This window comes from Garra rufa, chromosome 6, assembly GCF_049309525.1.
Source record: "Garra rufa chromosome 6, GarRuf1.0, whole genome shotgun sequence".
Taxonomy (NCBI): domain Eukaryota; kingdom Metazoa; phylum Chordata; class Actinopteri; order Cypriniformes; family Cyprinidae; genus Garra; species Garra rufa.
Window position 1 is genome coordinate 36815876 of NC_133366.1, and position 22025 is coordinate 36837900.

General features: G+C 34.3%; 2 protein-coding genes across 2 annotated transcripts; one reads left to right on the plus strand and one right to left on the minus strand.

Annotated features, from left to right (window-relative positions):
• Positions 1-11877: 11877 nt before the first annotated feature.
• On the plus strand, positions 11878-18551 carry tmem144a (transmembrane protein 144a). The gene is made up of 12 exons (XM_073842155.1): positions 11878-12061; positions 12158-12316; positions 12487-12609; positions 12696-12795; positions 12877-12957; positions 13057-13135; positions 13484-13560; positions 15897-16015; positions 16107-16226; positions 17014-17111; positions 17199-17252; positions 17342-18551. The coding sequence occupies exons 1-12, from the start codon at positions 11983-11985 to the stop codon at positions 17423-17425; spliced, it is 1173 nt and encodes a 390-aa protein (XP_073698256.1). The 5' UTR covers positions 11878-11982; the 3' UTR covers positions 17426-18551.
• On the minus strand, positions 18379-20861 carry med28 (mediator complex subunit 28). The gene is made up of 4 exons (XM_073842156.1): positions 20688-20861; positions 20310-20376; positions 19128-19240; positions 18379-18985 (listed from the first exon to the last, which is right to left on the minus strand). The coding sequence occupies exons 1-4, from the start codon at positions 20847-20849 to the stop codon at positions 18788-18790; spliced, it is 540 nt and encodes a 179-aa protein (XP_073698257.1). The 5' UTR covers positions 20850-20861; the 3' UTR covers positions 18379-18787.
• Positions 20862-22025: the final 1164 nt, after the last annotated feature.

Sequence of the window (22025 nt, forward strand, 5' to 3'; positions counted from 1 at the left end):
TCTGTAGATGTTTTGTGTTTTGTGTATTTGTCAATCAAGTCGCTTTTATATAGTGCTTTATAAAATGGAGACTTTTTTCTAAACAGCTTTATATTAAACCGAAAAGTATAATAATCAATGTGGCAAAATAATTTTCTGTAATTTAGCTCGTCAGTTTTGTGTTCAGTTCAATAACTGTAAAATTTATTAATAATGACATGTGAGTGATGTGTAACACAAAGGAACACCCTTTTCCCACACAGGGTTAGGCTTAACATATAAAATGCATCATAAATGCAATAAACTTGCTCTGGAAAATAATTTAATCTAGTAATAAATAAAGATGTCTTGTTTTGAGTTTAGACAGCCACAGAATGTCGTTTGCCACCAATCAGGTGACAAACAGTTTACCATTGTGATGCTTGATATTTCCACTAGCTGTAACTTTGCTCTTTTTGACAGTGTGGAGAGTTTCCTGTATCTGACATAAGCAGACTGCAGACCACAAATGCTTACAATTGATGTGTATCTTGTGTCTTTTGCTTGTTCAGTGTGCAGTGGAGTCTGTCGTAAATACACTGTATATGTTCAACTTTACAGTTGACTGAATTAATACTGAATTGACCTGAGCTGTATAAAGACACTATTGGCATGTCAAAGCTACTTTACAGCAGAATTTGAATTTGCTGCAACTGCTTTGACGCAATATGTATTGTATAAATTGTCACAGAAATAAAGGTGACTTGAATTGTATTTAAATTCAGTAATTTTTTTTTTTTACAAAGTTCTTTAAATAAAAAAACAGTGTGTGTGTGTGTGTGTGGGGGGGGGGGGGGGGTGTTATGAGTGAATGGCTTCACAGGATGTGCCTCAAGTGAAACTGTGAAAGCAGTTTTTAAAAAACTGTCAATTTAAACTGTTAAAAAAAGACACAAAAGTGCATGTCTTTGTGTAAATAATCAAGTACTTTGAATTCTTTACCTTCATTTCACAAATTAATCAGTTCTGTAATCTGTTTCTCTGATGTAGAACAGAATGGTGTGTGTGTGTGTGTGTGTGTGTGTGTGTGTGTGTGTGTGTGTGTGCGCGTGTGTGTGTGTGTGTGTGTGTGTGTGTGTGTGTGTGTGTGTGTGCCTGGTATTCATCACGTTGTGGGGACCAAATGTCCCCACAAGGATAGGAATACCAGTAGATTTTGACCTTGTGGGGACAATTCTCAAGTCCCCATGAGGAAACAGGCTTATAAATCATGCACAATGAGTTTTTTTGATGAAGTAAAAGTATGCACAATCTCCTGTGAGGGCTAGGTTTAGGTGTAGGGTAGGTGTAGGGCGATAGAAAGTACGGTTTGTGCAGTATAAAAACCATTACGCCTATGGAATGTCCCCATAAAACATGTAAACCCAACGTGTGTGTGTGTGTGTGTGTGTGTGTGTGTGTGTGTGTGTGTGTGTGTGTGTGTGTGCATTTAAGTGAATTGATTTAAGGTTTAAACATTTACATCAAACATCAACTGTCCAGATAAACAAGCAAGGACAGAAAAACTATTCAGGATTTAAAAACTTTATGAGGGTTGCTTGTTATGATACAAACAATGTCTTGAGACAATCTTTGTAAAAAACTTGAACTGTGGGATCATAACTAATACATTTCCCCATAATGTCTGTTTTTAGTTTTATTACATCATTTTCTATTGAGTCAACAAAAACTTTTTTTGTTAGAAGCAGCGGTTTTGTGTGTGTGTATAGGAGCTTCCTTTCTCACTAATTCATCCTAACAGAACAACTGGTGACATTTCTTAGTTTTGCAACAAAACTGCATGTGGTTTCCTGTGTCCGTGTAAACCAAATGGCTTAAAATATAGTACATGGGTAAGAGGATAGAAAAATGCGGTTTGAACAGTTACAACAACTATTATGGAGAGTAAAACATAGACGTTTGTGTGTAGTGTGTTTGCTCCATTGTATTCCAAGTTCAATTCATAATTATAAAATAGGCACAAATATTATTGCCTGTAACATTAGAACAGAGTTTTAAAAAATCCGAAGTGACGGGTAAAATATGTTAGTTTATAAGAGACTCCAAAAGAAAAGCAACAGTGAAACTTAATTTTTTTAAGTTAAAGTTTTAGTTAAAGTTAAAGTTAAAGTAAAGTTTAGGTAAAGTCTTTTTTTAGGTTAAAATGAACAAGACCAAAAAAAGACATGAAAGTGCATGTACTGTCGACAATCAAGTCCACTGAATTCGGTCACTCTAGTAAAAAGGCTTATAAAAAAACATTGGTTAACAAACAATTTTTGGTCCATGTCAAACTTGAAATACACCAATGCATGACAAAACACTGAACCTTAACTGAAGAATTTTCCCAATAATTATATAATATGCACAATTAATTTTGCTCTGTCTTTACAGATTTATTTATAGGCATTTCATATTTCCAGCAGGCCTTAACTGATGACCTCTGTCCAGTGAAACCACATGTAGTTTTAGTGTTGTTAGGAATTAGTAAGGAAGTTCCCCGAACCACACAAACCCACTTCTTCTAAAAAAACAAAACAAATGTAATTGTCAGTGGAGTGTAGAAAATGATATAACAAATATCAAAACAGACATTATGGGACAAATGTTTTAACTATAAAGCCAGAGTTATTGACAATTTTTTTGTCAAATATTTTCTCAAGACATTTGTCTACCAACCAGTGACCCAGTGATAACTATTGATGAGGTTTTGACCATCATATTTTTTTTTTCATTCTGAATAGTTTTTCTATCCATGGTTGTTTATTGTGAACAGTTGGTGTTTAATGTAAATGTTTAAACGTTTTCACTTGAAAGCCAATTCACAACCAAATCTTTTTTTTTTCTTTTCCACATTATCATCTGCTATAGCTTGTTTCCTAATCCAGCTTTGTGCCAATTGCTAATGTTTCTGTATTGCAAGTTTTTGGAAAAACAGCAATGTACAAAATGCACATCAGAATTCATATTTAAAGCAATGCCTGATGCTATTTCCAAAGTGACATATAAATATACTATTTTTTTAACAGCTAGTTGTATGTAGAAAAGCTATAGAATGTCCCAGAGATTGCATTGTGTCAGTGTATACTATATATTGCCAAAAGTATTGGGGCACACCCTTCAGATGAATAGGTTTGACTACTTTAGCAATTTCCATGAGTACAAATCTTTTGTATTCTAGCTTGACAATGCCTCTTTGTATAAGGCAAGGTTAAAAAATAAATGATGGATTCAGTCAGTGTGGAAAAGCTTGACTGGTCTGCAAAAAGCAAAATCCTAATCCCAGTTGAACACCTCTGGTGTGACTTTAAATGCAGACCTTGAGCCAAAAACTCATCACCAAACATCAGTGACTTGTACATATGGCTACAGACATTTTAGACACTTCCAAAACTGTTGCAACAGAGATGGAGATACAATTTTTAAATTCATGAATTATGTTTCCATCTTTGTTGCCACTGTTTTGGAAGTGCGGTTTTCTGTTCTAAAGAAGGGGGTTTTCCAATACTTTTGTCCATATAGTGTATGTACAAGTCATCAGGGTTGGGGCCATTAATGAATTGAATTGAGAATGAATGGTAAATTCCAATTCACTTCCTGGAATGGAATTGGAATTGGAATTGCATGCAGCTGACAGGAAATGGAATTGGAATTGAATTGGAATGTCAGGAAACAGAATTGAATTAAAATAAATTTCACTAAATTCCACTTGATTTGCTAAATAAAATAATTTGACTTGATTTGCTTGATAGTTTATAGTACATTAAATATTGTAAATCACATAAACAACAAACATATAAAAGAAATACAAAGTACTGTATGTTTAGTATGTTAAGCATGATCATTTCACATGCCACATTTCAGGAAATGATGATAATTCGATGCAATAAAAAGAAATGAAATACATGAATGAACATGACTCATTTTTTGTGAGTTGAGACATATATTATGTGGTAATCATATATTGAATGTATAGTACATCCAGAAACTTATCACCGCTGTCATTCAATTATTAATTCATAATGTACAGTTCTCATTTTTATTTACTTGCATTTGATCAACTCTATTTCATACATGATATTTGTAAAGCATCATAAATAAAGTTCAAATGTATGTCTCTAAATGCAATCACAAATAAATGCTCAGAAACAGCAATAAACGGAATTCAGTGGAATTTCCCTGAATTGAATTCCACTTCCTGTAATTCCAATTCAATTCCAACTCTGTTTCCTGTAATTGTTGTTGAATTCCAATTCCAATTCCATTTCCTTCTTTGAATTGGAATTGTTGAGTTCATTCCTGAATTGACCCCAACCCTGCAAGTCTTTGATGTTTGGTGATAAGTTAGGGTTATGTCCTTTGTTAGGGTTATGACATTTTTGGTCCCCATGAGGAAACAAGCTTATAAATCATACAGAATTAAGTTTTTTGAAAATCTAAAAATGCAGAAAGTTTCCTGTGAAAAGGTTTAGGTGTAGGGTTGGTGTATAAGGGCGAAAATACAGTTTGTACAGTATAAAAAAACATTAGCCTATGGAATGTCGCCATAAAACATTGAAACGTGTGTGTGTGTGTGTGTGTGTGTGTGTGTGTGTGTGTGTGTGTGTGTGTGTGTGTGTGTGTGTGTGTGCTCCATCGTATCAAAACAGACTAAAATACAAGTTGAGGATATACTCTTTAAGAATCTTGGTTAACAGATAAAATCTTTAGTCCACGTCAAACATTACATACAAAAAAAACATTAAAACACTGGGCCATGTCTGATGCAGAAGCATATTAAAATCCATTTCATATATAATTATAAAATATGCACAAACATTATTGCCTGTAACACAAAAAAATCTAAAATAACAATGAAACTTGAATTGTCTGTAGACTTTGGATGCTAGGATCTCCCCACCATCACTTACTATTCTTGAGAAAAAACAGAAAAAAAAAGTTATGTTAGTACACAAGAGACTCAGAATCATTATTAATTTTAATTCTGCTAAGAAAGATTCACGCACTATAAATGATAAATGATAAAGAGAAGAACCCACTACAATCCTAAAAAAATAGCATTACCACAACTAAATCATTTACCTGGTTTAGTGCCACTTTGACCACTGTAGATTGGATGTTGCAGGTGGCTTTGCAGGCAAGTGCTGAGATACAGACGGAGATGATGAACTGAGGAATGGTGAACAGCAGCATTATTCCAACAGGCCGCAAAATAGATCCCTGCAAAACAATTAACATCCCCATACCTGTAAGCAGTTCAAATGATATCAAACAGCTACTGAGTGAGTTCCAAAAAGTATATTGAAGTGGGTATCATTTAAGCTAATTATGACAGCATCTCTAAAATCAGGATTAAGCAATAGGTCAGTAAAATATCTCTTTTACCAAACATGTATGGCTCTCTTTCTTTTGTGGAACATGACACATTTGTGTCGTGACACAGACTGTTTTCCATGCAATTACAATGAATGGTAACTGGAGCTTTCAAGCTTCAAAGAAGACCAAAAATCTGTTCGTTTTGTGGGACGAACAGACTGATACATGTGTCTTTATTTTGTCTTGAACTTAAGAAACTGGTAAGTCCAATAATAGGAATTCATAAATAGGACATTGCCTTCATGAACAAGCTGTATGTTTCTTACACTAATCTATGAATGCATAGCTATGAATGCATCAAGCCATTCGTCATGCTTAAAGGGATGGTTCGGAGTAGAATTGACTTCATTGCTATGCACTCCAAAGCCCATCTTAATACCCCATCCGAAGTTTTTTTTACCTTAGTCGAACATTTATGGAGATATTCGAGTTTTTCGAATTGCTTGTTACAGGAGTGAATGGTACATGTGATGTATCTCGTAAATTGCACCACTAAACGTGCAAGTAATCTTACCAAACTTGTACAGTAGTGTAAATAGGTTATGTACTCACAAAACGCTGCATCAGAACATTTGTAAGTCCACCATGAGTGTTTTAAAAACACGTTTTACCCGAGAACTACTAGTCTCAAAAACAACAAGTCGATGTCTTTTTCCTGGTTTGAAAAAAGCACGTAAAAGTCCTCCTACTACATCTGTGTGCATGTCAACTTGTAGGAGGACTTTTACGTGCTTTTTTCAAACCAGGGAAGTGACGTCGACGTGTCGCCATTTGTAGTTTTTGAGACTAGTAGTTCTCGGCTAAAACGTGTTTTTAAAACACTCATGGTGGACTTACAAATGTTCCGATGCAGCGTTTTGTGAGTACATAACCTATTTACACTACTGTACAAGTTTGGTAAGATTACTTGCACGTTTAGTGGTGCAATTTACGAGATACATCACATGTACCATTCACTCCTGTAACAAGCAATTCGAAAAACTCTAATATCTCCATAAATATTTGACTAAGGTAAAAAAAAACTTCGGATGGGGTATTTACATGGGCTTCGGAGTGCATAGCAATGAAGTCAATTCTACTCCGAACCATCCCTTTAAGACCACTGTCAAAGGGATAGTTAAATGAAAATTCCAAACCGGTAAGACCTTCATTCATCTTCGGAACACAAATTAAAATATTTTTGATGAAATCCAAAAGCAGTCTGACAAAGACAGCCAAGACACAGGTCCAGAAAGGTAGCATGAACCTTGACAAAATAGTCCATGTGACATCAGTGGCTCAACCGTAATTTTATGAAGCTAAGAGAATACTTTTTGTGTGCAAAAAACTAAAATAACAACTTTATTAAACAATTCTTGTCCTCCACGTCACCCTAGTGCCATTTTGGCAAGTACTAAGCTGCATGCGTGTTGATCTGCACGTAAACAACGTATGCGCGTGGTGCTGCTGATGTAGAACACGCATGAGCTGTGCCTTGTTTAGCTCTCCAAAATGGTGCTAGGGTGATGCAGAGGAAAAGAAGTTGTTGTTTTAGTTTTTTGCACAACAAAATGTATTCTCGTAGCTTTATAATACTACAGTTGAACCACTGATGTCGCATGGACTATTTTGTCAATTTTCTTCTGGACCTTGAACGTGCTAGGGCCCTGGCTGTCTATGGATCTTAATTTGTGTTCTGAAGATGAACGAAGGTCTTACAGGTTTGGAACAACATGAAGGTGATTAATTAATGACAGAATTTTTTAATGTTTGGGTGAACTATCCCTTTAAGCCAGTCTACTGGATAAACGGCAGCTCTACCTTCATATTTTCCAAACTCTTCCTGTCCTACCTCATGCTAGTGTGATGTACCTCAAACAGTATCACACCATTTTCATTTGCTTAGGCAAGAGAGAACTGGTCCCCAAACTGAGCTTGTTTTTTTCTGTTTATTTTTATTTATTTATTTATTTTTTATCTCAATTTCTGTTATCTGATGGTTGCTTACAGGCTCCTTGCCATTGTTGCCTTCTGGCTTGCTTAGTTAGGATCTTAGTTGGGGTACTTAACTTAACTACAAGGAAGATGGCACTACTATCTTCTGTAGAGCTGCTTTACAGCTGGATAACATTTTAGAATATAGAAACTGGTATTAAACTGAATTTTATCGACATTGAACTAACTCGAGCTGAATAATGAGATTGGACTGTTATTGATCTGAACTGACTTGAGCACCGTCCATCATAATTGTAATTGTATGTTACTGAATGACCAGAAAATTGTGCATGTAATACCTCATATCTTGCAAAACGCGATGATATTGCTAATTCGAAACCCATCAGAAAAACAGATAGTCCTGCAGTTATGGCACTGAACACATTCATTCCAAGAGAGGCCTTTACCTATAATAACAATGCAGTGGTTTCAGAAAATGACACAATTTGAAAATGCTTGCAGAAACTCATCACTGTTAATAAATAAATAAATCCAGAAATATTATGTCTGAGCACATAATATGACTTTTTCCTTTATTTATCTAATGGACCTTTAAGGAGTGCAAAAATTATATGCAAAGTTATATGCTTATCACCCTGCCTAAAGTGTACAACCATCTCCAAACTCTCAATTAGCTGTAGCAAATTCAGTAAAAAAATGTTGGTCCTTTTTTTAAGTTAGTGAGACAATCAAAACTGAGGTTAAAATGCACAGTCATAAATTGAATTTGTGTGGAAATGCATCAGAAATTATGTGACAAAAAATAATGTGTTGAAATCAGTGGATGATACTGTATGAACTTACCAAACGCAGATTAAGTTTATTCTGCGCAGCAACAGACAGAGATCCAGCAATGATGTACTGAGAAAGAAACGCAGGACATGTTCAATTTCATGCTGGAAATTAAAATTAAAAGGGAAATAAAGCAAAACTAACTTACTATGAAAGATCCCCAGTAGGTCATGCCAGTAATAAAAACAATACTGGGAAAATCAATAGTGATGGTGTGAAACACACCAAGTAAGAAGATCGTTATTCCAATCATTATCTGGACAATCTAGATGACAGGTACAGGTTAGACATTTTATTCATGATACCATTTATTTTTGGATATAAAAATATATAAGCTATATTGATTATTGGTGTACACAGTCTAAATTAAATCAAACACAGGTTTTTGCACTTGAGCTCTTATGACAAGAGATTTCATTCATTTTAAATGATCTAGAAGACATTAAATGCGAAGAATATCATTGTAATTCATCATTAAATGCATTACCCCCAGTGCCTTTGGTTGTGCTTTGAGAAATCCTTTAAGAGCTGCATCATGTTTTATTGTTTTCTGCTCATCAACATAAATAATGCTTTTGTTTGCCTGTGGATTTATTTGGATGAAAACTGTAGCTTTGTCAGTTGAGATAACCTCGCTGGTTTCCATTCTATAGTTTCCCCTGTAATAAGCATGCTTATGTTAATGTTATTCAAGTTATTCAAAATGACTGTTCTTCTCATTGTTAAATGCCTTTTTTGTGATCCTGATATATATAAAAATTGTGAAAACACTTGATAATTATTTACATGTATGTGTTACTTTGACAAGGACATCTTTGGAGATCTTCCTCTACTTTCAGAGATTAAAAATTACATTGTATTTCATATTATTTTAAAAAAGGGCTATATTGTGTTTGTAGCTTAATGCTGAAAGACATTATAAAACATTTAAACTGAGTTCTAGAAAGCAATAAACTTGTACGAAAGATTAGTCCGAATATTTTCTTTAACTTTTGAAACACAGATAATATACAAAATTTAAAAAGAACATGAATGGTAAGTGATAAGAAAATACATGTATTTAAAAAATAATAATAATAATGTACCTGAAATGAGGTTTGTTGATGTCTGGTAGCTCTTTTGCTCTATCTCTGTGTATGTGGACTCTGTAAAGAAGGAGGGACTAGAAAGTTTCTGCTGATGGCTGTCTTCCTCTTAAAATACAAATCGCATATAGATAAAAATACTCCGGGGCAGAATAACTTAAACCCATTGATGAAGGACAAAAATATCTGTATCTCTATAAATTATAGAGAATGTATTATTATTTTGCATAGGCAAATAATAATAATAGTAGTAGTAGCAGTAATACTTTTCAGAGAATTTTAAACAAAACCAATTTCATTTTAAGATGATATGAAAGTTTTTAGGCCAGATGTATAATTACATGATTAAACTACTGCATATAATATAATTAGTTGATAGTTTTCATAATGACTAACTTCAACTGTAGATTTTAAATGGCTACATTATTTAACTGTGTATGCACTTTTTCCTAATGAACAAAAATTGTAAAACTGTCAAAATAAAAGTAATTTACTATGAAATATGTGCCTCACACTATACTCGGCAAAGCATAATTAGGAATATTTCTATACTGGGTGTCACCAATGGTTTTTGTCAGTAATTTTGCACAAAAATATTAATAAGTAACTACTTTTACTTTCACTAATAATAATCACATAACTACATAATGATTATTGATAAATTTTCACCGCAAAATGACAAAAAAATCCACTGCAATTTGGCTCCCTTTATTTCCTTTTTTAACTGATAGCTGTACCTTTGGGTATGTAAGATATTTATCTATGAAATCTTTATTTGAGCAGACTTTTTAACTTCATCAGACTTTTTAACTTTGCCACATCAGTTTCTTTTTGAGCACTGACCAAATTAGAATCCCCTTAAGAACAAGCATAAGATACGTGTGCAACATTCTATGCCATATCAAAACCATTTACCATTTACTGAAAAATTGCCTCAACACAATGATGGAAGTGTATATGTGTGGTCCTGGTATTCCCTAAACTGTGGGGACGAAATGAGACCAAACAGCTTATAAATTATACTTGTATAAATCGTACAGTACAAAAATATACAGTATAAAATCCGTATGCCTATAGAAGGTCCCCCTAAATTAAAACGTGTAAACCCAACTTTGTGTGTGTGTGTTTTCTGACACATTGAAGCTCAGTCTGAGAGCTACTGCCCCCAGATGGTAAATTTAGATAATGCAAACGTTTACCTTGTTTACTGACTTTATCTAAGCAATTTATATTTACAGTAATGTAATAAAACTCCTGCTCTGGCTTTAGGATCAGTTTAGATTCAGTAATATTTTTTAATTAGTTTCTTATGCTCATCAAGGCTGTATTAATTTGTGTGAAATATTATTGCAATTTAAAGTTATGGTTTTCTATTTTAATATACTTTAAAATGCCATTTATTCAGTCATAACTCCAGTCTTCAGTATCACATGATCCTTAGGAAATCCTTCTAATATGCCGATTTATTATCAATTTTGTTTGTGGCCCTTATATTTCTTTTGGAACCTGTGATACTTTTCTGGATTCTTTAATGAATCAAAAGTTAATAAGCATGGCATTTGTTAAAAATTGATTTTTTTTTTTTTTTTTTTACTGTGCAACAGTATACACTACTTTTCAAAAGTTTGGGGTCAGTAATATTAAAAAAAATTTTTTTGGAAGAAATTAATACTTTTATTCAGCAAGGATGTGTTAAATTGACAAAAAGTGATAGTAAAGACTTATATTGGAGCAATGACTGGTGAAAATGCAGCTTTTCATCACAGAAATAAATTATATTTTACAGTATATAAAAATAGAAAAGTTCTTTTAAATTGCAATAATATTTGATAATATTACTGGGATTTTTCTGTATTTTTGATCAGATGAATACAACTTTGATGAGCATAAGAGACTTCTTTAAAAGACATTAAAAATCTTACTGATCCCGTGCTGTTGGATTGAATGAAAAGTTAAAAAGAATGGCATTTATTCAAAATGGAAATCTATTGTAACAATATGCACCACTGTTCAAAAGTTTCGGGTCAGCAATTTCTAGCTTGACTAAATTATGTTCTTTTTTTAACTTTTTAAACCATAGGGAAAAGGCTGCAGTTTTAGCATTAGCATGTTGTGATTAACTTACTGTATAATTCTTTAATTAATTTCATAAAGTATAATGCGCAGTTGTTTTTAATTAGGAGTATATGAGTTGTGTAGTTATGGAGCAGAACTACATTTCAAAAATAAATGACTAAAGATTAAAGATAGTTTACTGAAAATGTAACAGTTCCTAGTAGTAGATTACTTTGCAGAAATCTTGCCATTTGATTAAGTAAAACAGCAATTAAAAACTAAAAACAGATTGCAATAACACAAAGTATTGCAAACCGATTGTAATAATATGAAGTATTGCATATTAGATATGTAGTAGGCCCTATCTCAAAAACTAAACACAATAGTGTTAAGTACAAACGGCAACTCTAATATTTGCAGGTCCGAATCGAGTTTTCTATGACTGCCATAAATGAGGAAAAAAATGTCGCCGGACTGTTTACAGTCTGGCTCCGCCCCTGATACTCATCATATTCAAAGCATGTGGTTCATCACACGCGTGCCCAAGATGTGTGTCTTTTAACAATCATGTGATCCTGCCTGTCAGCTGACACGGAAGTAAAGTCACACTTTTTCACTGAGCAGCTCAGGCGATCTCCGCCTGAAAGTTGCTTTTATGAACATTTGTTAATTACTTGAATGCTGTTGCGTGTGTGTTTATAAGATGAATTCTCGCGTGACCGCGCTTATCATTGCGCTCCTCTGCGCGCTGTCCACCGGTGCCGCGCAACACTTGGACACAGGTAACGAATCCAAAAATGAATGAACTGCAATGCATAGGTAAAACATTGCTGACTTTGCTAAGTAAAACACAATGTAATATTACTTTGATTCAATAGAGTGGCTATCAGACGGTTCAAGCGCATCCATGGAGCTTCAGCAAGAATCCAACAGCACCAACTCCTCTGATTTGGCTTATGGATTCATATCCTGCGCCGTATCGGTAGTCTTCTACGGGAGCAACTTCGTACCAGTGAAAAAGATAGACACTGGTGATGGTTAGTCAATTTCTTTCTTAGTTTTTGACACTTCATTGTGCTTCTGTCTGTGTTCTTTATGCCACAATACATGTTTGTGGTACCGAATGTTTCGTAGCATTTTGTACGTTCATTGAACATTCAATATGGCTCATTGATGAAATGTTTACCCTACTGTGCTTTATGTGCAGGTATGTTTTTCCAGTGGATTCTATGTGCTGCAATATGGACAGTCTCCCTAGTGGCGAACATCATTCTTCACAGTCCAAAGTTTTGGCCTCTTGCTATGCTGGGAGGAGCCATCTGGGCTACTGGTAACATCTAATTATTTAATAGGCTGTTAATGATGATACAGTATGAAAATCAAACATAAAGTCTTAAGTTTGTGTGTTTCGTCTAGGTAATATAACTGTAGTTCCTATTGTAAAGACTATTGGGCTTGGGCTTGGTCTTCTTATATGGGCTTCGTTCAATCTGCTTTTGGGTTGGGCCAGCTCACGGTAAGCAAAATTTGATTTCTGAATCTATTTATTAATGACGTAAACACACACAGACACACTGATTCTTGCTGCTGATTTTAGGTTTGGCTGGTTTGGTATTGGTGCAGAGACTGTTTCCAAACCAACACTGAATTCGATTGGAGCAGGCCTTTGTTTACTTAGGTAAATGTGCATGCATTCATATTCTGTTTTGTAGGTTAGAAATTTCAGAATGTGATGTTACCTTTAAATCCCATTTTGTTGATTTTTGTATGTTTACAGTGCCTTAGTTTTTTTCTTTGTGAAGACTGATGTTCATAGATCTGCAACATCTGAAGAAACACCATTACTAATAGACCATGTATGTATGTTGACATATTTTAAAATTGTGCTAATAAAGTAACATTTTTATAGAGCCCCTAAGGGACATGGTGATAGGGGAAAAATGATTTATTTATTATTATTATTATTTTAATGCTTTTGTATTCCCCTAAAAAACGTACATGCGTTTGCGCATAAAACTGTTCTTTGTGAGTGCAAAGTTTCTTGCAGAAACACAAAAAATTGCAAGAGAACTCAAAAGCATTTAAATTATTTAATATCTTATTTTTTTCATCAATATGTTCCTTTACAAGCTCTGTACATTTTTAATTACTTCATGTTCGAATACTTAATCTAGTTAACTAATATTTATTCATTTCACCCACAGGCTGTGAACGCCGATTCTGCGGTATCAACAGATGATTCCTGGGTTGATGCATTAAGACCACGCACCAAACGTCTAGTGTATGTACACATTAGAGATGCGCGGATGGGCTCAATCGTCACCCGAATCCGCAGCTTCAAATAAATTATCCGCCCGCCACCCACCCGCACCTATATTTTTCTCTGATTTAGATAACCGCACCCGACCCGCACCCGATCGTCATATTACACTTATTGTAATTCTTAGTTTTGCATGATGATATGATAAATTGATGGTTCATGTTAACAGCAGATTGATTCAGCTGATCTGCAAATCGCTGCACACTTATACGTTTATCACTCATGATTTTAAGCCAAATCCATGCAGAAAAGAATAACATTAACTGACATCTGGATGCGACTCTCCGCAATCTCTGACGAAATCGGTCGGGTTTTCTCTCTATTAGAGCCGCTCTGAACTTAGTATTTGAACGCATGCTTGGACTGAAGTTTACAGGGGTTCACCAGTTTAAGAAAGGTCTGAGCGTAAAAATCTGCTTCTTTTCATTTTTAAGGTATTGTTTTCATTATAATCTACTGATTCAAATAAGTAATCAATAATAATTATAGCCTACCACTGCGCGCCTAGCCTGACATGCTTTCGCGTAAGAATGAACAGGCAGCATGGACGCATCAGGCAAAATCGTCAAATATATTTCAAAAGAAGCCGGCGCCACGGTCCTGACCACATCACTGTCTTTACTGGGTGTTTTTAGGGAATATTTCAATTTATTAACATGCGACTGAATTAGCTATTCATGTGTTGGACTGTCATGATTTTGGCTAATGCAGGACACTTCTGAATGATGCGCATCAGAGACGTGGGTAAACGCAAAGCGACCAATGCACTACACCGCTGCATTACCGTGCTCAATAGCATTAGCACAGGCATAACTCCCTTCAAACTTTATATGGAATGTCAACGTTTCTGTCACCAAAAACTTAGAACAGGCAAACACACACACGCACACAAATGAAATCGTCTCTGCCTGATGAAAAACATATTTAAAACACGTTCAAGTTTTAGAAAATGTAGTTAATATTTGCATCATTATTGATTTATCTCATCCACCCGCGACCCACCCGCAAATAATCAGAATGCATTTTTTTATTACCCGACCCACCCGACCCGCGGATTATCCGCAGCGCCCGCGGATATAACCGCCATCCGCGCATCACTAGTACACATCACAATTATGTGACATCTTAAGGCTGGAATAAACTACACGACTTTTACACTCTAAACAGATTTTTAAAATGCTAGACATCATACACTTACCGACCTTTGTAAACAGTCACAAAGGAAAAACAGGGGATCATACACTACCAGACATTAAAGTTGTAGTGTATTCCAGCCTTTATGTACATAAGAAGTGTATATAGATGAATAATTGAATGTATTATGCACCATAATCATCAGAAATAAACCTTTATGAATATATATTTTTATACATATTGTACAAATTGTACACTACCAGTCAAACGTTTTTGAACAGTAAGATTTTTAAAGTTTTTTTGAAGAATTATTTTCTGCTCACCAAGCCTGCATTTATTTAAATAGAACCAAAATAATTTAAAATAACTGCTTTCTATTTGAATATATTTTAAAATGTAATTTATTCCTATAACCAAAGCTACATTTTCAGCATCATCAGTCTTCAGTGTCACATGATCTTTCAGAAATCATTCTAATATGCTGAATTGCTGTTCAAGAAACATTTTTATTACGTTTATCAATATTTAAAACGGTTGAGTACATTTTTGATAAATAGAAAGATCCAAAGATCAGCATTTGTCTAAAATAAAAACATTTAACATTATACACTTTACCATTCAAAAGCTCTGAGTTAGTATCAGTAATATTAGTAAGAAATTATAGAAATGAATACGTGTATTTAGCAAAGATGCTTTAAATTATTCAAAGGTGATGATAAAGACATTTATGATGTTACAAAAGATTTCAGATAAATCCTGTTCTTTCTATTCATCAAAGAAAAAAATTCTACTCAACTGTTTTCAACATATAATAGTAATAATAAATGGTTTTTGAGCAGCAAATCAGAATATTAGAATGGTTTCTGAAGGATCATGTGACTGGAGTAATGATGCTAAAATTTCAGCTTTGAAATCACAGGAATAAATTACATTTTAAAATATATTCAATATTTCAATTAGTAAAAATATTTTACTGTTGCTGTATTTTGGATCAGATAAATGCAGGCTTGGTGAGCAGAAAACATTAAAAATCTTACTGTTGAAAAGCTTTTGACTAGTAGTGTATATATAGTATCAACCTCAGACGACAATAAAAGTATCTGCAACAGAATAATGCACTTATAAATTTGTTTATAATAAGAGTTTTAAATGGTGTGTTGCAGTGGATCGTTTCTTGCTGTTGTTGCTGGACTGCTGTACGGATCATCATTTGTTCCAGTTCTGTATATAAAAAATCATGCATCAGACCCAGACAGCCAATACAGTGGGGCTAGCCAGTTTGGTAAATCCAGATTACCTTATGAAAAGCATTATTTGAATTCTTAAATATAACCTCTAATGCTTTTTGTTGATATATACTGTTTTTTTCGTAGATCTGGATTACGTCTTTGCACAATATAGTGGGATTTTCCTCACTAGTACAGTGTATTTCATCCTGTACTGTGCCATCAAAAAAAACAAACCTCAAGTTTTCCCTAAAGCAGTACTGCCAGGTAACATAAATCACTTTAATTTAAAAGTAATATTTTACCCAAAAATTATTTTTCCCCCTGAAAATGTACCCTCAGGCCATCCAAGATGTACAGCAGATTTGTTTCTTTATCAGAACAGATTTGAAGAAATTTAGCATTACATCACTTGCTCACCAATGGATCCTCTGCAGTGAATGGGTGCCATCAGAATGAGCTGATAAAACATGACAATAATCCACATGACACCAGTCCTTCCTTGTGAATTGAAATGTTGCACGTTTGTGTTGCGCGTTAATTTAAAACCAGTTTAATATAAACACTTGCTTTTGGCCAAAACATGAGTTCATAATAATGCTTTTTCCAATTATGAAATCCATCCTCTGTTATTCTCTCTCATCAAAATCCACCAACATTTAGAACTGTTTTGGACCCTTTTCTTTTGTAAACAATGTTAGATCTGTGCATAATGCTCTCCTGATTTAGACTAGATGAATTTTTCACAAATAGAATTTATATTTTAGTTAGAAGCAGTGGTTTGAAGTTAATGTTTTGATGAGTTTGTCTCTTACAAATGCGCAGCATTTCTCTACACGATGTTAACTGATATAATGGTGTCATGTGAATTACCTGTGGATTATTGTGATGTTTTTATCAGCTGTTTGGACACTCGTTCTGACGGCACCCATTCACTGCAGGGGATTTTGGCTGAACTATTCCTGTTATTTGCATTTCCTTTAGTTTCATTATCTTTCTTCCGCATACCTCTGCATACCAGATGTCATGTTGTACATGTTTTTTTCTCTTGTAGGATTCCTTTCTGGCATCATGTGGGGTGTAGCCACGTGCTGCTGGTTCCTGGCCAACCATTACCTCAGTGCTGTAGTGAGCTTCCCTATTATCACAACAGTGAGTGACAGATGTCAAAAAAAAGTGTATTTTGTATTTTTCACAGATTTTTTTTCACAGTAATAACGTGTGTGTGGTTCATTCCAGGTTCCTGGTTTGATTGCAGCTCTTTGGGGTGTTGTCGTGTTCAGAGAAGTGAAGGTAAATACTTGTGTATGAGTTTTATTCCTGTTGTGTATTGCTTTTGTCTTTTTGTATTGAACTCTTCTTCTCTCTTCTCTCTCCCTCAGGGTTGTCGAAATTACATTGTCCTCGTTGTTGCTTTCTGTCTTGTTTTATCTGGGGCATTATTGACTGCATTTTCAAAGGTTTAAACCTTTTTAGACAAAAAAACAAAGAAATAATTTTAACATTTTAGGTTTATCTTTAAAATCACTTCTGCTGTTTTAAATATTTTGAATACTGCAAATGAGAGATTTATCATGCATTTTATACAGGTTATGCAGCTACAAAAACCTAGACATATTGAAGGGAAACAATATGGTTTATACCAGGGTGGGATATGGTCGTAAAATATAAGATACTTGAAATGTTACAGTAATATTAGCACAGATATGTTAATTTCTTTTTTTTTAAATGGGAACACAGTTCACTTTATTTGTTGTATTTGCAATAACACAAACATTTTTTTAAAAGTCATGTTGACACTGTAATGGACCTCATTTTACTGTATGTTTGCACATGTATTTTTTTATACTAATGCATCTAACTGCACAGGATAAATGACAAATGCACAATGACAATTGTGCATATTTTCCCTCCAAATTATTTTTTTAAGGTTTTTGTATTTCCAATTATTCTCAACGGTGATTCTCAGTACTGTACTAAAGTATTTTATTTTACTATATCTTTCATTCAATTTTTTTTTTCCTGTTAAATGATAATTGCATTACAATACTGGCGGAACTGTCATGTATGTAACCATGCAAAAATGTTCATGGTTTTAAAAAGTAGTCTTTTTTTATATATTTAATCTCTACATATGTTATGTAATTTCTTTTTTGCTTTACTAGTTTAACCTATTTATTGATCCATGGATTGCTAATGGGATGTTTTATTGTTGCCAAATTGTGTCAGAGGCCAGTTTTTACTTGATTTTTCTTTTTTGGACTTAGCAAAAGGGAAATAAATATTCAAATACAAATGGAAAGGATTTGTGGGATGTGTTTGTAGGTAGTTGGAAGATATCTGAAAAATGTTGGTTATATTGATATAGCATGTTATAAAAGGGAAAATGAAGCACTGAGTAGAGAGTATGGAGATACAGTTTTCAGTTATGACAAAACATGTTTATTTTAAACCTTACAAAAGGTGTTTTAATAAAATATGAACAATGTGGAAACAACTTATCTCACTTAATTCTCTTAACTAAAGCCTTATCTGGTCATTTTAGCTCTATGAACACCTGTACTTGAAATAATAAAAATGTGATTAACTTCTCATCACATTACCTACTTAATAAATTCAGTTTTAAATATGCTTATGACTAAATGTCAAAGACCCTCAAGTTCTTCAGAGTGACCTCCTTCTGGCAGACCTACCAACTCCTCAAGTGGCAGTAATGTCCTTTAGCACCTCTTGAAACACATCATGGATCACACATCAAAAGCTGGGCACGGAGAGAAAGAGTGGCCCCTGGAACAGTCTGATTATGGTTCTGGATCTCTGTACATGCTTCAGTTTGGTTTCATGGGAGCAGGGATGTTGGCTGAGGCCTGTTCCAGGAAGGCCAGTGGACCCTGCGGCAGTTCTGTGGGCTTCTTATGCTGGACGTTGATGTCCTCCAATACCTGCTGCCAATGATGGATTTTGGTAAGATGTTTCTGAATCAGCATTTCTTTCCTCTGGAGTTCATTCTTCAGTTCTGACGCATCCTAAAACACAGCACAGCACACAGTTTATACTACAGATTAGTGTATGTTTCAAATGTTATACTTGAACTGTAAGAGATTTTAAATGTTCATCTGGATTTTAAACAATGCTACAGAGAATTTAAAAAGCAAAAATGTGGTTTACCTCTTTTTCCACCTGTTCTGGTTTCTGTACAGACAGCTGCAGTCTTTTCTGAAGGAAGAAACATTCAGTCTGTCTGGCTACATCCAGAAATTTCTGTATACACTGATCAACCCCTGAAATACATGCAAAATAACCGAGACAAGATATTACAGGTAAAGCCACTGTTTTACATGCACTGGTTAATTTTGAGATGTAGAGCTATTTTACTTTCATAACATGTCTTTTCAGACTAGTGGGAAAAAATCTACAGACACACTTATCTATGTGTCTGTAGATTTCAATTACACTGTACATCTTTGAAGAAAACGTTCTCAAAATGAATTGTGCCTCATGTACTTAGCCAGAATTCTCCACCTTAGTAGTATTTGCATATACCAACCTTTATAGGTTTTTACAGAAGAATTTGTTTATATGTGACCCTGGACCACAAAATCAGTCTTAAGTAGCAGAGGTATATTTGTAGCAATAGCCAACAATACATTGTATGAGTCAAAATTATTAATTTTTCTTTTATGCCAAAAATTATTAGGATATTAAGTAAAGATCATGTTCCATGAAGATATTTTGTAAATTTCCAAACGTAAATATATCAAAACTTAATTTTTGATTAGTAATATGTATTGCTAAGCACTTTAGAGGTGATTTTCTCAATTTATTTTATTTTTATTTTTATTTTTTTGCACCCTCAGATTCCAGATTTTCCAATATTCGTATCTCGGCCAAATATTGCCCTCTCCTAACAAACCATACATCAATGCAAATCTTATTTATTTGGCTTTCAGTATATGTATAAATCTCAATTTCAAAAAATTAACCCTTATGACTGGTTTGTGGTCCATGGTCACATATATCATTTGTCTCATTTAAATAACATTCTCTTCCTAAAACATGGTGATAATTTTTCTGGCTGTGGACAGTATTTTATCATTTATGGGGTGTTTTAAAAACTGTAAAAACTATTGACTCTAGTAAGTCAACAAATGAAGCCATCATTTTGTAATATCACGGTACTCATATTACACTATTGTAACATGGTATTTTTTGAAACAGCTTGTAGAATATGGTATACAAGAATGGTCATTATTAAGTATTATCAATGTTCCTTTGCGATTATCAGATATCAATGCATGAGGATACAGCAATGTTTATAATGAAGAACGGAAAGATGGGGGGAAAAAATACCAGTCCGAATTTCTTCCTGGTCTGTTCCGTTCACATAGTCTTGACTGACAAGAGATGCAAAACACGCCTGTGGTAATAAAAAAACATTAAAAGGCGGATTAAAAGACAAAATATAGAATAATAACCCCATTAATTATATAGACTAAAATATGAACTAATAACTGACAAAATAATGGACAACTGACACCGTATGAATCTACAACCAAGCAAACTATTTTTTTCTACATAAAAGACGAATATATTCATTTTTAATATAAAAATGGTTCAGTGCGTGTAGAAACAGTTAATGAACAATCCAGAAATCGTAGCTCTTTGTAGAATTGTACAGAAAATCTATCACTGGCATGTAAGCAGCAGCAGTTTTCTCGATCTCCTCACCTCGAAAGAAGCTTCCAGCTCATCTACTAAAGTGCTGTTTGCCCCTCTATTACCAGGAGGACCTGTGAGAAGCCCTGGCTGACCTGGACCGCCAGGACCTGTAGGTGGATGAGATCCAGGAGGCTGCTGACCAGGGAACATACCGCCCATGGAAGACGCCATTTTCCACTATCAACAACAACTCTTCTTCGTGCGCGTCAAAAGACGTCCCAGTCTATTGAAGATGGAATGTATCGCCACCTAGTGCACTTGACATGTAATTCATTGCGATAGATAGATAGATAGATAGATAGATAGATAGATAGATAGATAGATAGATAGATAGATAGATAAAGCTTTACCAATATTATTACTCTTTAGGGGCAAAATTGTTAAGTGTGGTGGAAATGATGGCACAAGTGTGAGCCAAAATTTTGGAAAAATAATTGGTCTGCAATATTTATTTAAATGAATGTATGACTTATGAAAACAAACTAAACAAAATTGAAACCTGTTTTAATCAAATCAATCCTCGGGGCATAAATGTAGGCTACCTAATTCTTTTGTGTTTCTGATTCTTATTCTGTATCCATTGTGTCCTGAAAACCAGACTTTGAAGATTTCAGCTTCGTGCCATTGCACATTGTTCATTACACATACACGGATGAATAAGAGCTCAAAATTTGCCATTTCGACCCTCCCACTGACTTGGGCCTTTTAAAGAAGCTTGAGGAATAAGTACCAGCCAGATAAAAAGTGACAGCTCGCACAAACAGGTCAAAGAGAAAGTTCACTGACATTTAAAAGAGCTTGAGCTCCCGAGCTACTTCTAATGTAATTGGCAGAAAAATCTATAGAGCATCTGTCTAGTTGTCATTAAGTGTCAGAAGAGTCTCTTCATTGACCTGTGGGCTTCCAGTTATTGGACAATGTAGTTTAACTGTCTATTTTTCATGTCGAAAGTAAAAAAGAAAGATTTACAATCACCGATTTTTTTTTTTTTTTTTTTTTTTTTTGGAATAGCTAAAAAAACTCTTAAATAGAGTAAATCTTTTAGGTTATTTTCATATGGATTTCAAATTGATTTCTATTCATTAACATGCACCTGAACTGTTTTCTCGCTACTTTATTCCACCAGGTGGCGCTGCTACATTCAGCAAGAGATTTCACAACATCACACCTACAGCTCTATTGGAACGGTTTACTGGGTGTATTGGAACGAATTCCACAGCTTTTGTCTGGTAGGTTTATTTTTAAATGCCAGATTCTGAGACCTTAAAAGTCTTGGCTACAAAAAGATGTTGTTATTTATACTTTCATCGCCCAGAAACTTTTCAGCAAAATGTAAACAGTAAAAAC

What these genes read in the sequence shown, in the direction of transcription:
- med28 (XM_073842156.1), bottom strand. Translation starts at nt 20,849, where the DNA reads ATGGCGTCTTCCATGGGCGGTATGTTCCCTGGTCAGCAGCCTCCTGGA. An exon ending in AGCTGGAAGCTTCTTTCGAG is followed by an intron (nt 20,377 to 20,687) that starts GTGAGGAGATCG and finishes TTATTACCACAG; the next exon opens with GCGTGTTTTGCATCTCTTGT. An exon ending in CCAGGAAGAAATTCGGACTG is followed by an intron (nt 19,241 to 20,309) that starts GTATTTTTTCCC and finishes CATGTATTTCAG; the next exon opens with GGGTTGATCAGTGTATACAG.
- tmem144a (XM_073842155.1), top strand. Translation starts at nt 11,983, where the DNA reads ATGAATTCTCGCGTGACCGCGCTTATCATTGCGCTCCTCTGCGCGCTG. An exon ending in TTGGGTTGGGCCAGCTCACG is followed by an intron (nt 12,796 to 12,876) that starts GTAAGCAAAATT and finishes TGCTGATTTTAG; the next exon opens with GTTTGGCTGGTTTGGTATTG. An exon ending in CAGTGGGGCTAGCCAGTTTG is followed by an intron (nt 16,016 to 16,106) that starts GTAAATCCAGAT and finishes TTTTTTTCGTAG; the next exon opens with ATCTGGATTACGTCTTTGCA.